At 41.0% G+C, this 16,312-nt stretch overlaps 2 protein-coding genes across 4 annotated transcripts in view; one reads left to right on the top strand and one right to left on the bottom strand.

Annotated features, from left to right (window-relative positions):
- Positions 1–9,064, top strand: part of LOC143213551 (uncharacterized) — a 71,312-nt gene extending 62,248 nt beyond the window's left edge. For both annotated transcript variants that reach the window (XM_076433499.1, XM_076433500.1), the window contains 4 exons: positions 1,010–1,761; positions 2,211–4,354; positions 5,282–5,465; positions 6,066–9,064. In XM_076433499.1, coding sequence (XP_076289614.1) covers positions 1,010–1,761; positions 2,211–4,354; positions 5,282–5,465; positions 6,066–6,335 — 3,350 coding nt within the window. In that variant the 3' untranslated portion in view covers positions 6,336–9,064. The remainder of the gene's footprint in view (positions 1–1,009; positions 1,762–2,210; positions 4,355–5,281; positions 5,466–6,065) is intronic.
- The window catches only part of LOC143213558 (uncharacterized), a 126,864-nt gene that overhangs the window by 94,929 nt on the left and 15,623 nt on the right, over positions 1–16,312 (bottom strand). For both annotated transcript variants that reach the window (XM_076433525.1, XM_076433526.1), the window contains exon 2: positions 14,667–14,758. In XM_076433525.1, coding sequence (XP_076289640.1) covers positions 14,667–14,706 — 40 coding nt within the window. In that variant the 5' untranslated portion in view covers positions 14,707–14,758. The remainder of the gene's footprint in view (positions 1–14,666; positions 14,759–16,312) is intronic.

Raw genomic sequence — 16,312 nt, 5'->3', positions numbered from 1 at the left:
AACTTTTTAAAAACCGCGCTTATACTACAATGCACTAAAAAGGAGAAAATAATTTTTTTGACATTAGTGAGTATACATAAAAGCGTGGAGCGCCCACGAAGATTACGTCAATATAGTTTAGCGCTCCACGCTTTTATTTATAGTCACTATAATGTAAAAAAAATTATTTTCTCCTTTTTAGTGCATTTTGATATAAACATATTATAGTTTTTAAAAAGTTTTTTTTATATATTTTTTCCATCTGTAAACACTGTGGCGTCATTGGCATAAAGTAGGGGTACTACGAAGTGATTGAAGGAGGCGCGTAATTCATTAGGTTCTAATGGGAACTGTTTATTCATTCAAATAGTTCAAAATATAAACTGTTGAATGTAGCTTTTGGTTCGAGACTCGTGTCCTTCGACTGGAAACTTGTAACTGAAATATTACTTCGTCAATCTGTTATTACGATGCCCGCTGGAAACTTGAAAAAGTTTCTTCCTGAATGAAGCTGAAATGTCGAGATGCAAGAATATCGTTTAATTCTTGGAGGGAGCGCTTCGAACTTCAACCTCTGGCCGTGCATGTTAATCGTGTAACTACATGGAAATATTTCGTTTCATGTTGGAAATCAATATTATTATTCTTTATTACTAGTCCGTGGATTTTCATGCAAAATAAAAATGTCTTGCGTTTAAAATATACCACGAAATCTGAAACACGTGATTATTGACATTAAGTTGTTTGACAAATTCATAAAATTGTCTAAAAGACATAACAAATCCATTAGGGTTAAAGAGAATATTTTGTTTCACGTTGGAAATAAATTTCTTTATTATTTATTAATTTATAAATTAATTAATGTATAAATAAACATAGAGAATTTTGAAGCACATAGTTCACCGATAAGGCGTTAAATTCCATGGTAAAGAGGAATTTACTTCAAGAGATTCCGATTGAATTATTAAGTGTTTTCAGCAAGAGGTGATCAAAGTTTGTAACTTAACCGGGGCACTCTTTCATTTTTCAGACCCGCAGGATTTCGAGCTTCTCAAGCACCTGGAGAAGAACTTGCTGCATCTTCGGTTGGAGAATAGCGCCGCGGAGGACTTCTCGCCGTTGTCACGAGATAACCAGCTCCTCGAGTACGCCGGCCAACAATTGCTCGATCAGAATATCAATGTTCAAGAAAGCTCGGAGCGGGCAAGATCCCCTCTCCACGAGTCACCGCCTCAGTCGGAGGATCACTTTGTGGCTGATGACACGTTCCAGGATCAAGGACCTGGTTCGGTGGAGATATATAAGTTGGATTTGCTTCGAGAACGTCTGCTACCCAACCCGATGCCCACGTCAAAGCTGCCGATGAATGGCAAAAGCAAGGTGCCCAAGAAGACCACCCAGAGCAACGAGAAAACCAAAACTACAGAACACAAGACAGTTAGTCCGAAGATGTTTCACAAACAGTCGAACTCGTTCGACGATCACAGCTCGGACACACCACCTAACACTGACCCTTTCAGCATCGGCGGTGTGCCGGAATTGCAAGTCGGCTGCGAGGGATTAGCTGCTTCAAGACAAAAGAGATCTATAGACTCGGTGAGCAAAGCTCAAGAAGGTGATTTGTGGTCTGAGGTGACCCCGATATCTCTGGACTTGGATTATGATCTGTCCGAGGAGAAAGACGAAGAGATGGATGAGCTCTTCAAGCTGAAGAAATTAGAGACCACGACCAAGGGGATGAAGCAGAACAGGGGAGACATCGAAGCAACATTGTACGGCGAGGTACGAATCGACCCTCTTCCAGAATCAATCAATTTGAAATTGTTACACGACAACGAATTCATTCATTCCAAATTCCCTTCCAATACCAACCCTTCCGATCCGACGGAGGTACGCCGCGCCGTCTGTTCCCTCGCACAGCCAACGCGACGACGACGCGACGCACTGTTTTCGCGAATAGATTTCACATCTTCATATTTATAAATAAAAATGAAAAAATGATTGAGTAAGATATGAAAGAATACCGTCTTTATTCAGAATATGTATTGTAGAATTATAAAAAGACGAAAATTCATCATGTTGCATCAGGACGTACACCGTGCGTCCTTCGGGTCGGAAGGGTCAAAGAATCGAAAGTCACCTTAGTTTCTCGCAAAAATATTGCCAATATAACAAACTTATATACGCCAGGAAAAATTTCTTTTTTTAAATAACACTACTTCCTATTTCAGGACGACGAGAAACGCCCGGATAAATTACCAGTTCGTGGGGATCTAGGTGAGTCTAGCACAGTCACAGACTCTGCTACTGTGACCCCGATGACCGTCCGAAACGAGCGTAAGTTCGGGGAGCCTCGGAGCTACCTGAAAATAAAGCGAAGCGTCCAATCAGAGGATACAGACGTACCGACCGGTGAAAGGCCAGCTAATCAGATGCGCAAGATCCTGTGGATTAAGGGGGCAAACGCCGATGACGAAGCCAATAGACGTCGAGACCAACGATGGGGTTTCGACGAGATGGAAGGTGTGGTGTCTAGCGACGAGCTGAACACAGAGAACCAACGTCGCCGTCAATTCTACGAGCGTTTAATGGCACAGCCGGGTTTTAGAAAAAAATACCGCTCGCGGCAGGAGCGTGCATCGGGAGAGAGAGAGGTCACGAATAGCACTAATGCGGATATAGACAGGATCAGGAGCGAGTACGAGAAGCACCTGGCACAAAAGGAGGAGGAAGAAAGGCGCAGAATGTCGCCGGACTCGCGGTCATCCAGATGGCAGCAGGAGGAGGAGCATAGACGACGTCTTCAAATCGAGGCAGAAAAAAATCGAAGGTTGGAGGAGGAACGAAGGAGACCGGAGGCTCTCCACAGAGCACAGGAGCGGAGGCTGCAGACCTCTTCGCCGGGACCAAGATGGGAGGAGGAGGAAGCCAGGAGGCAGATCGGGGAGGAAGCCAGGAGGTGGCAGGACAAGGAGGAAACCAGAAGGAGGTACAACGAGGAGGAAGCTAGGAGGAGGCACAATGAGGAGGAAGCCGGGAGGAGGAACAACGAGGAGGAAGCCAGGAGGAGGCACAATGAGGAGGAAGCCAGGAGGAGGAACAACGAGGAGGAAGCCAGGATGAGGCACAACGCGGACGAAGCCAGGAGGAGGCACAACGAGGAGGAAGCCAGGATGAGACACAACGCGGACGAAGCCAGGAGGAGGAACATCGAGGAGGAAGCCAGGAGGAGGTACAATGAGGAGGAACCCAGGAAGACGAACAACGAGGAGGAATCCAGGAGGAGGTACAACGCGGACGAAGCCAGGAAGAGGAACAACGAGGAGGAAGCCAGGAGGAGGTACAACGCGGACGAAGCAAGGAAGAGGAACAACGAGGAGGAAGCCAGGAGGAGGTACAACGCGGACGAAGCCAGGAAGAGGAACAACGAGGAGGAAGCCAGGAGGAGGCACGATGAGGAGGAAGCCAGGAGGAGGAACAACACGGAGGAAGCCAGGAGGAGGCAACAAGAACAGTATAAAGTCGAGCTGGAGGCCAGGAGGCGGGAGTGGATGCTGAAGAAGCATCAGAAAGAGGGGGGAGAGAGGAGGAAGAAGGCAAGGGACAGAATCCAGCCGTCGAACACGTCGGTCAGCACTAATGAGAACGAACCTCGGGAACAATGGGAACGGGAGCAAAAGCTGCAGGAGTATATACAGCGCAACCAACCGGTGAACATTGGTGACACCGCCGATCGGCGGACCCAAGAGGCGAATCGAAGGCGGATGGAACAAGATCGCAAATTGCTGGAGTACATCAGGAGAAATCAGCCGCTTCCGGACTACAGGAACGACTGGACGAAGAGGAAGATGGAAGAGGCCGGGCGGGACGACCGATTAAGGTATCCCAGCTTCGGAGGCGGCAGAAGAGACCATGGTCCGTCAGCCACGATGAACGTTGAACCCAGAAACTACGAGGACGAGGCCAGGAGAAGGAATACGGCCCGGAAAACTGAAGAGGACAGAATCCGAGAAAGAGAAAGGCTGGATGAGGAACGGCTGAGGGAGGAGGCTCGGAGGCGGGAGTTGGAGATCCAGAGGTTACAGTCGAAAAGGTACGAAGAGCAACGGCAACGGATAGAGGCCGAGAGGAGGGCGACCCAGGAGCATACTGGAAAAACGAGTCCGCTGGAAAATATGGGTTCGCCGTATGGGGATCGTAGACGGTTTGAGGACCATAGCAAGAGGCAGGAAACGAGCCTTGTTCCGGCCAATTTAGTCACGAACGAGGCTAGGAGAGCTGCAGAGAACGCGAGACAGATAGAGGAGCAGAGGAAGAGGTTCGAGGAGTCGAGAAGGAGAATGGAGAATGCCAGGCGAAGGCCCGGGGGGAACAGGTAAATGGTCGACACGGTCAACCGTGAAGGGATGATCGGATTGTGTACAAGATGTCCAAAATTTGGGGTAGGGCAGGTCGGGATCGAAAGTAATATCATAATTTGACTTTGGACTGCGAACTGGCCATTAAAGATTATGCACTTTCGTCGCGTAATTCGTAGATCAATAGATTTTTGTTTTACGAGATGCTAAAATATAATCAATATTTCAGAAACTAACAGAATCGTGAGAATGACTTTTTCCATACACTCATGTTCAGAAACGATTATTGATCCGCACTGTATAACAGAATTAGTATAATATAGTATACTAATAGTATAATAGAAGCACAGACATCGTTATCGAATTCAATTAGCAATTGCAAGGATGTAATACAGATGCTTCTGTAATTTTCATTCGAGCTATAAACTATGTATGTATATGTCTAGAACGCGTGTGTAAAATTACAAACCAATTAGTTAATTACTTCTTAGAACGTCGTAGCGACTATTGGTAAACATTCGGAGAGTTTTCATGCGAGCTTAAGTCGTTCGTAATAACGGCTTAATGTAAACAAATTTTTCTTCTGACGCAGACAAATTTTGCCGCTGACGTGTAACAATATAAAGAAACAGACCAGACGCGACTCGCGACACCTGCACAAAATTACCATTCCTACTATGCTACATTCAACGAACAATTTATGCTTAAAGAATATGAAAAAGATCGACGTTTTGAAAATGAAAAGCCAGAATGCCGCCATAATCGATATGACAAATGAGCGGCTCATATGCGAAGTTGTGCGAACGACGTTTTGATGACCGTGCGGCGCGACAGCGATACGAAACGGGCGATGTTAATGATGCAAACACGTTGATCGCATTGCGCACAATAAGCTTCCTCTTTCGGGCCGAGCCTGATAGTGTTCCCCCTGTTACACTTTACAGAGCGACGGAGGCCAGAGAAAAGCAGGAGCGTGCTAGAGACGAGAAAGAGCAATGGAGGCGGCAGGAAGTGGCTAGGCTGAACGCGCTCCCGGTGATTGCGAGGATAATAATCCACCCCGGAGCTCATGAGCCTACGCCGAGGTTCGACTCGAGGATAGATTTGGGCGACGATATCGAGTTCACGGTGAGACTCATTCCGTCTGCTTCCTAGCCCCCGTTGCGACGCAATAAAGATTACTTTAAAACAAGCGCTGCGAGTGTCAGCCTACACTATGTTACGTATACATCAGTCTCCGTAATAGCACGGCTCTCTACCCTCGGCAAAGCAAAAGCGGCATGCGGGCCTCTCGTTACATCCCCCCCGAGTTCTAACCCTCATCCAACACCCAGTTTCCCAACTTAAGGGTTGTCAGCATTTTTTTTCAGTACATAGAGAATCAGTCAACGTCGAGTACCTTTTTCTCGGAATTCACTGCAGCTATCAATTTCAAATGTTTAGATGTGTCTATACTGCCAATCAAACAATATTTTAAACATTATTTAGCGTGAAGTTCAAATATTCTATTTTATGTTTCACATTACCAAAGTAAAAACATTCTATTTTATGTTTTCAATTATTATCGTTTATTTTTTTTGAAATAATACTTGATACGAATTGTAGAACAACGATTGTTTAAAATAGTATTTCAGATATTTCTTCTCCAACGTTTATTCCCAGCTGCACAGTGGCGTCGCTTCTCGAAACGACTGAAAACCCTGTCTGAGAAATGCTGTTTATTCGCAGGGTTTTAATCCACATGGCAAGGGAGTGCCCGTGCCAAATTTCCCAGCACCGCCCACTCGGCGCCCGCCGGTGAAGAGTCCTTCACCTTGCGTCTGGGCTGTGGTGACATGTTGTCCATCGAAAACCAACCGTTTGGTCACGTGCTTCGAGTCCATGGGTTGTCCAGGGATCAACTGGGGCCCGAATCCTTGCAGGGTATCCGTCACCAAAGCTGCCAGGGAGCAGGTGATGAAGTTCTACGAAGAAAATGACGAGGACCAGCGTTTCTAGACGTTCCGGGACTCGTACTTCGTGCGGGATCGAACGATGTCGTAAGCTACGGAAAGTATTAAGGGGAATTGATGGGACGAGCCAATAGGAATCGATGGAATCGGCTAAGAAAAATTAGTGGCAGAGGAATCGGGGGAATAAGCCAGTAAGAAATGGCTATGCAAATTACTGGAAGAACCTATACCAGTACCGTCAGAATAGTATTTCGCAATGATCGTCGTTCGAAGCGTTGAAGTCGAATCGAGCTATCCGATAAAACGTCAATAGTAATCCGAGAATTGACGAGTTCTATGTTGACGTAAAAGAATCATAATTTATGCTGGATAATAGAATCGCGAATGAAAACCGTTCCATGTTTCGACGTATGCGAAAGCCCTTTCAACCGGAGCGGATTTGTAACGCACTAATTGCCAGCTCTCAGAAAATTTGTCAAATCGATTTCTACACTTCATTTTTGCGCTTCAATATTTCGCTGTTTCATTCGAACGTTATTCTATTTCAATTGTAGCTTTTCAACCTTTTTGGAAATGCAAGAAAAATACCGATAAACCCTCGGATGGACCTGGGTCCATTTTGACCCAGAGCTGAAAAAGTAGCCCATTCAAATCGGTAGCGATTTATATCGTGCGCAGACTGCGGATTTTATACAGGGTGTCCCAAAATTCGTGAAAATCACGAAAGGGGGTGGTTCCTGAGACCATCTGAAGCGACATTTTCCTTTGCAAAAATGTTATCCGCGGCTTTGTTTGAGTTGCCCGGCGCGCCAACTGTCTATTGGCCGACTGTGGCAACTCGCGTCTAGGTCGCGTTCTGATTGGTCCGTGTTTTTCGTTAATAACTCCTAAACAAAGCCGCGGATAACATTTTTGCAAAGGAAAATGTCGCTTCAAATGGTCTCAGGAACCTCCCATTTCCGGGATGTTCGGGAATTTTGGGACATCCTGTATATTTGTGACGAGAATGATGCAATTTAAAATAGTAGGAAGATTTTAAGAAGGTCAAGTTATTATATTATTTTGCACTTATTAAGCTAGATCGTGAGTTGGACTCGTGACGGAGAATTAGCGCAACATTAATTAAACAGGCGTATTATTAATTTCCTTTAATAATAAAGGAATAAAATTCTATTTTACTGCCATCGATATTTAATTATTACAGAAAATATAGACACAAAATAGATGTAGGCTGGAACTGCAGAATAAAACGTAGTCATTCAGAATCAGACATATCAGAATCAAACATATCAACGTTGATCTCAAAGAGATAAGTTCAAAAGTACATAAAAAAAGATTGTTGCACAAAAATGTAAATCAATTTAGCCACGGCTGCCACGAAATCGTCAAAAGCATCTTGCCAGGGTTAAAACAATAAAAAAAAACTTGAAGAGACCATTCAGCAAAGTGTCGGATTTAAAAAATTTTTTCATAGTTTTCCGCGTTCGGACCTTGCCGAGAATAACACCGCCATTTTCACGGCGGAGCGATGAAACTTTTCAAGAAATAATTTTTCTGCGAAGAGCGACGAATGCGATTTGGTTTATCGGTGTTTTCGCATATTTATTGAGCCGCACACCCGTTCATTGAGATTTTCGAAGCAACATTGTGTTCCGATGGGAGAGCCAATATCGGAGTTGAATAACCGATCGTTATTGGCCGATCGCCAGCTTCGTTGTCAAGTCAGTTGGCATGCAAAAATATGGCCATAAAAGGGAAACGTAAAAGGGAGAGAGAGAGAGAGAGTGTGTGTGTGAGAGTGTGCGCGAGACAAAGAAAGAAAAGAGAGCGCGGGAGAGAGAGAGAAAGAAAATGAACAATAGCGCGACACCTGTTCGCGTCGTGGACGCACGTGCAATTAAGCGTGCTCGCTTCGCGTTTAACGATCACGGAGTCGTTAACGATAATTCTTCTGTTTTTCTTTTTGTACGTAGCCGTTCGAGTTGTACGTTTGCAGCTTTTTCACATGTGATATAATATGTATGTAGGTAGGCGTTGTTCGCTGTAGCGATGTTATTTAAAAGAAAATATTTTATCTCCGTAACGCGGCGAGTGAAAAGCTCTCTTGTTGTTAGATCGAATTAGCAAGCTTTTTTTTCGAGAAAACCTAAATGGACGTTTCATACAGAAGATAATCTTTTAAACTTTTAACAACGCCGCGTCGCTTCAAAGTATCGGAATGAGTAGAAAAATAATAGTCGCGAGAGGACATTTCGATCAGGTGAATGATGACATTTTGACCAGCAAAAATGAGGACAGCGAATATGATTTCTTTAGCCAATATATCAATAACCAGATACCCAGGTGCCCATTTTGAATTTCTTTTTAAAACTCTTTCAATATTTCTGTTGACAAATAGTATTAAACTATGTATGGAAATTATAAAGTAATTGAATATCGTAGAAAATATTGGTTATTGACATAAGGGTTATTGGAATTGGTTATTGAAATTCTGGAAGACGAGAAAGAACTTTCCAACGAGAAGTGGCGAAACCAACTGCAGTATCTGTTTCATGTATTCTATGTATTAAGTTGTAGGTGCCTCATGTATAGTTAATTATGCTTAGCAATCACGAAAAGTATTCTTGTACTAGTGAGAAATGAAACTCATATTTTTCTATTTGATATTTTGGAACAGCATGTACGGATATCTTTTTAAAGTACCGCAATGAGCTTACCGTAATATAATTAAACACTTTCTTATGTAATGTGCGTAATAAATGTTTAGAAATGCGAGTGTCTAATTCGATTTTGAAGGACTAACAAGTAACTCGAGTTGTGAACTAAGTTCAGTGGTACCGGTTTGTTATGTTTGTATATTATATACAACCATGCTTAAACATTTAGGCACTGTTTAGTAAACTTGAGAACGATACGAGAAATAATCGCTCGGACACAATTTAAAAATTTTATTTGACATTTCTGAAACGAGATCATCTCTAACTACTTTATTACTTTGAGTAATAATTCAAGAAGTCCAATTAATGACAAAGTAAATTTAAGAATCTGACCTAAACCCTGACAATAATGGACAAAAGTATCGAACGAAGTCCATCGTTATTTAAACAATTATTCTTTTAAAACTTGATTATTACTATACTTGAAAGTTGCGTTTCTCATGATTTTATTAAAATAAAAATAACAATTATAAATACATGTATGTATACATTCGACATTTTGAAAGAGAATTTATATTATCGGAATTATCAAAACAATATCCAAATTAAAATATTTCCAGCAACCGGTATCGATTTCTCACGAAAATATGCAATAAATAAACATCGTACATAACAACTCCATTTTCGAATACAGTGCATTTGCATTTTGAGTGTATCAAAACACTGTGCTGTTTCTGTTTAGTGGAATAAACTTTATAAATAATTGTCAAAGTTAATGTTAGTTATAGCAAATTCGGTTTATTTTTTTTACTTATTTCTTTCACGAGGAATGATTGATCATCGACTTTCACGCACATTGATTACCATGATATTTAGGAAAGGACCGAAACTCATTGGAACGAGCAAAATGGCCGAATTGGATTTGCATGAGCTGTATCGGGGTTCATCAAGCTTTCGCATTAGAAGAGTGTGGGAACGAGCCACGCATAATAGGCTTAATCAGTTCTGCGAAATGGTGGACATCGTCCACAGTTAAGAGATCGTTCGGTCACCGCTAAAAGGGAAATTTTCGGAAAATCCGACGTGTGGACGCTTCAGCGTGCATCGTAATTCCTGGTATTTGCATCGCCTCGCGTGTGTCATTTTCTTTCTCTGCACTATGGATTCCGCTGATAACAAGGACATTCAACGGTTAAGGGCCCCGCAAACGTTTCCTTTCCAATCAACCGGATTGTTGCTGCCGAAAGCTGCATCGGCCTGCCATCTTTTCGCACAATGAGCATTCAGGGAATAATAACGAGCTGGACAATCGCAGAGTTTCCCCACAAAATGGCTGCCAACAAAATATTACACATATGATCCTTACCTTCCTATTTCATCTAAAGCATTTCATCCAGAGATCGAAATAGCTAGGAGATTTTTTAACAATTTCTATTTGAAACATAGGACATAGAAAACTTTCCAAAAAAATCTTATCAATATTCTTCAAATAAAATACTTGTTTAAAGTACTCATTCTATTAAACAAAAGACTTATATCTATTAAATAATGATTTTAGTAACGTGCAAGGCAAATATTGAGCCTGAATGGCCTCACAGTGAAATGTTGCTTCCATTATTATTTAAAATGTGAAATACGTTCACATTGGAATTTTATTGTATTTACTTATTCATCCATTAAGTCAAGTGCTAATAATTCAAACTTACTGGTAAAAATTGCAATGAATTTGGTCAAAATGGACCCAACTCCGTCATCTGGGGATTAACATACACATACAATAATATTTTACTCCACTCTAGCTACATTATATTAGACCATTACGAGTAATGTTGTTTTTTCATCTATTTTTCAACGATTAAGTGAACGTAATTACGCGTGTACGTAAAATATTTTTAATGGCATTTCTATGGTGTTCTCGAAAAATACATGAACTTTTTCGTTCAAAATGGATTTAAATAGCACATTACTTACGGGATGACCTAACAGAGTAGGGCAATAATCAACTAATATTTAAAGTTTTGACTAATGGCTATTTTGCTATGACTAACATTCAAAAAGACTAATAGTCATTTTTAAAGTTGATTATAGTTGATTATTGCCCGACTCTGTGACCTAATACTACAACAAAAATTAATTGTGTTGATGTTCTCGTCCTTTGAAGTATTTTTCATGAGTTTCCAAGATCAGTTTCCTCGAGAAACTGCTTCCTGCCGGCCTGCGCCACGAATCACGTTTCGCACCGTACGTTTTACCCTGTTCGGCTCAACGTCACGCGTTATTCTTGTTATTAAAACGTCTGACGGAATGTGATTGGATCTGCTCCGCGGAGAATGTCGCATAATTTAGCAACAGTGGAGGTCGCGACCGAGCAGTTTCTCCCGCAGGTCCTGCACGTGCAGAAATCCCAATAACAGATCGACGACGAGGGACGTCTCGCGTCAGGTGCGTCTAGGTACCGTCTGTACCGAAGATTCCCAAGGCTATTGTCTTTCCTTCTATCTCTGCCACCGATGCTCGTTCACCTCGAATTTCACGCTCCTTTCTCTCACTTTTTTCCACTGCAATACCTGCTCTTTCTACAGTGCTGGGCAAAATGATAGGATGTTCGATGTATTCCAATATCTCGTATAATTAAAAGCCAATGTACAGTTTGCGTATACTGTATATTGGATGTGTCCTCTAAAGTCGGCGTACTAAATCGCATGCTTGTATGGTACACAAAAGGGATGTTAGAGGAAAAAATGTGGAAATTATACAACCATACAAACCGGAGATTTAGTATTCTTACTTCTTACATTAGAGGACGATATACAGAGTGTGTAAAATGTACATTTTCTTCGGTTACACTTCACCCGAGGAAATTTTAATCTCTTCTTTATATAATCCTGTAAATTTTGACGAGGAAATGCCGTAAGTCCAAGTTTTAATCTTGGGAATACACTGGTTCAAAAGTTATGCGCGTTTAAAGTTCGGCGATTTTCATCGTTTTTGTCGCTAGGTGGAAGATTTCTCGTAGACTTCTTTCCGCCCCCTCACCCCAACCAACATAACCATAACATAACTAACTTGGAGTATACCTTCTCTTTGAGAACCTGTATAATATGATTCTGTATATTTTAATTACTGTTCGATGACAGCTTGTTGCAGAACAAAGTGTACATCTCAAAGATAGCCGCTCTACATTAGACATCACCAACTTTAAACACTAGAGCTTGGATTTTCGGCATTTTCTAATCAAAATCTACAGGATTATATTTAGAAAAGTAAAAAATTTCTGCTTTCCTCAGATGACGTTTTTCAGCGAATCAATCAACTCAGCAAATTGCACTTTAGAGATGCCCCTTGTCAGGCACGTTGCTTCTTGAAGGAACTGAAAAATATAAAGTAATCGCGAATACCATGGTAAAAGCTGTTGTGCTATTTCGAAAATTGATGGTGGACTCAAGAAAAAGGCGTCGCAGCATTCATTCGCTAGCATCTATGTTTTTGCACTCTTCCTTTAACTTTCTACGTAATTGGACCCTAGTACGCAAGAACTTCCAAAGGTACATCCGCTGCTTGGCTTCCTAGTGCACCGGGTCGTCAGTCTCTATTGCCAGAAAAACTTCCAGGTTCGCAAGAAGAAGAAATACTCACATGTTAGGCTTTTCTTTCATTCAAAGTCGACAGTCGGCCACAATACGTTACTTCCAGTTGACGAGATTGACGGGTAACGTGTAGCACTTAGCAAGACGAGTCTTGGCTTTGTGTCGTAGACCGTGGATGTATTTATAGTCGTGAAAAGACATTTTCACTAACAGGAAAGGAAGTATTAGGTTGGTGCACATGAAATGTCGGATTTTTATTTCATGTGAATATTTGTCTCTCTGCTATCGTTACGCTATTGTTTTTGACAACCTTTTCTACAGTCTTATTGTCTGTTTACCAGAGTTATATTTTGGTGAGGAAGTTTTCTTCCAAATTGTGAATTTTCGAAATTTATTTTAAATTTTGTTTAAATATGGATTCTTCTGATATTCGTGTAATTTTTTATATGAGTATAAACTTGACAGTAAAGCTGAAGCTGTAAAAACTACACGTAATCTCAATCAAGCTTTTGGGGAGAACACTGTGAACGAAAGGAAAGTAAAGCGTTGGTTCGCAAAGTTTCATTCTGGAGATTTTTTCCTAAAAAATGAGCCGCGAGGAAGATCCAAAACGTCTGTAAATAACAATGTTTTGAAAAGATTGGTGGAAACAAATTCAAGTGTAACAGCAAGACAACTTTCTGTCAGAATGGAGACTAGTCGTACAACAATATTGCGGCACCTTACAGAAATTGGCAATAATATTCATTTCAAAAGCCGACATTTCATATGCACCAACCTGATATTTTAAAAATTGCAAAAATTGTCACAGAGTGCTCCACGAAGAGACCTAACTCAGGGGTGTCAGCCCTTGTTCTTTGACCAGTGTGCGTGTACGTGTGACCGAGTGCTCAGCCGACTGGAATTTAAACGTCGGCGCATCCCGGAAGTTGAACCTTCAATTTTTCGTCTGCAAATATCTCGCAAACGTAGCCTTTTTCAAAACATTCCTGACCGTCCGGTTTATTTTGCGAAAAATCTCAGTGGTGTATATAGCTTTTCATTTTTCCACAAACATGTTTTCTTTATTGTCATTTTAATGATAAGTTAATTGGTGGATTTAAAAAATTATAGTTCCATACATTTTTGTATGATTATTCTAAGTAAGTCGAAGGAAATTTTGTGAAAATTTTTATACAATATAAATGAGTAGTCAAGTAATGTCTTACCTAGACCAGGGTGGTTCCCCCCACATTACTTAACTACTTAAATGTATAAAATTTTTCACAACCCGATTGATCATATTGCGCAAATTTTCTGTATGGTTATTTTTAATAACTATTGTGGCACTCCACCATTTTTTAGTACTACACGTGTATACAGGGTGGGGCACTATAAACAGGTCACCTGAATAACTCGCTTGCTTTTGAAGAAAATCCATCAGACCAAATTTACTTGATATCGAGGCGCTCGTAATCTGATGTCATTAATTTTTTTATAAGTGGAGATGTCAAGGAGATATGAAGGTCAACACTGTTTTTTTAAATGGAACGAGGTATTTTTTAATACATCAATCGATGCAGCTGGACATTCGTTATAAAAAGGTACCTATGTATGTAGAAAAGTTAGTACATAGTTCAGGAGATATTTCAATTTAAATAATTTTAAAACACCATTACTGCCATACTAAGACCTGAACGACAGTAATGGCGTTTTAGAGTTATTTAAATTGAAATATCTTTTGAACTACTAATCTTTCGACATACATAGGTTAGTATTTTTTTTATAACGAATGTCCAGCTGCATCGATTGATGTATTAAAAAATACCTCATTCCATTAAAAAAAAAATGAAGTTGACCTTCATATGTCCTTTACGCGTTCACCTACAAAAAAGCTACCAACATCAGATTAATGCCCCCTCGAAACCAAGCAATTTCCATCTGATGCATTTTTTCCTAACACCAATAGCAGCCGAGTTATTCAGGTAACCTGTTTACGGTGCCCCACCCTGTATATGTCGCAAGAGACTTTTGTTACTTTCATGGATGAAAATATATTTTGTCTCCTCCTTCGTCGTCATTACCGAAAAAGCAGCTCTCGTTATCGAACAAGCATAATAGCAAGGATGAGCAGCAATTTTGTCGAACACTCACCCTCACGTTGCGTGATGCGCTTCTTGTCGTCCTTCCCCATATTACTCTTTCCCTTTGTCCTCTAAGACGAGATCACTGTCTTCCTCTCCCACCTGAAATTTCATTATTATTATTACTATAATAATGACAATTAGCGCCGCTATAATCATCATTATTACTGTCGTTATCAACGTCATTGTTTCGTCGCTGCCTTGAACCCCTTCCCGGAGCCAATAGTATAATTATTCTCGTTGTTAAACCCGATTCCCACTTTAGTTCTATTACCAATTTTATCTGACTAATCATTTCAAAATAGACGAACTTCGATGGAAAAGTATTTTCATTTTCTTGGTAGAACTGAAGCAATAACGTCTGAATTACAAAGGAAATTATTTTTTAACCACTTGCCTTAAACATGAATTATACTAATTTATCTTATATATAGAAAATTATCAATACGTAGTTTGTAGATAAAAGGTAAATCTGCAATAAACGAACAATTTTTTCTAGAAAATTATTCACAACAAAGAAGTTTTAATCATTGTATGTTATTAATCTCCTATTTTGGTTTTGTTAATGTATAGTTATTGGAGAATATGTAAGCATATACAATAGATATGAATTTTCTCCTTGTTTAGGAAATTACGAACTACAAAGAAAGTTCTAATCTTAAAATAAATCGTAGGGCAAAGGGTTAAAAAAATCTTAATGCTGAAAATGGCTGACTCTATAGGGCGTCCCAAAAATGTTGCACTTCCTTGAAAGGAGTGATTCCTGAGGTCGTTAGAACTCACTTTTTCCTTTGCAAAAATGATCTCCGAGGCTTCATTCAGGAGTTATCAACGAAAAACACGGACCAATCACAGCGCGGCAACAGCTGAATGCGTTCGTAGTAGCCGCGCTGTGATTGGTCCGTGTTTTTCGTTGAATAAATCCTTAACAAAGTCGCGAAGAACATTTTCACAAAGGAAAAAGTGAGTTCAAATGGCCTCAGGAATACTTTCGAGGAAGTAGAACATTTTCGGAACACCCTGTATATTTGACGTACGAGTCCACAGTCCACTAATTAAAACGACTTGAATGCGAACAATTAAAACGGCAGAATGGAGCGAATAAAACTGTATAACGGGCGTCGTACCGTTGTCAATGCATCGTGGAAAAATTGATAATGTCCGAGAGCTGCTGCCGATGACAAAGACATTGTAGAGACGCCAGCGTTTAATTTGAACCATTCGAAAAACTCGTTCGTCCGGTGTACAGCTTTTAAAGCTCTCACCGAACTTAAAAATGGTACCGGCCGGGTCGCTCGGTTTCATGGGTTTTATTTCTAAAGGGAGTATCGAGTTTGAATGGGCACCAACCTAACGTTCGAGTTTGCAGTGTCGCGTTTCACTGTCGTGCGCGTTCGCTCGCTGTCTGTAATGGTAACTTTTAAATTTCACACTTCGGTGAACATGTCCTGTCCCCCATCCCCCCATTCCTCCACCCTCGTTTATCGAGCTTCTTTCGCAGCAGAACTATCGATGTGGTATCAAAGAGAAATACTCGCTGTAATCGAACGAACAAATCAGAGTCGTCGAACCATTAGGCTGCATAATAAACGCTTTAATCACAATAATAACTACTGACCACTTCTACTCGTGTCCAGTCTTGTTAACATTGGCCCC

This window comes from Lasioglossum baleicum, chromosome 11 (assembly GCF_051020765.1).
Source record: "Lasioglossum baleicum chromosome 11, iyLasBale1, whole genome shotgun sequence".
NCBI lineage: Eukaryota > Metazoa > Arthropoda > Insecta > Hymenoptera > Halictidae > Lasioglossum > Lasioglossum baleicum.
The sequence above is the reverse complement of the archived record's forward strand: the minus strand, read 5'-3'. Positions and strand labels throughout refer to the sequence as shown.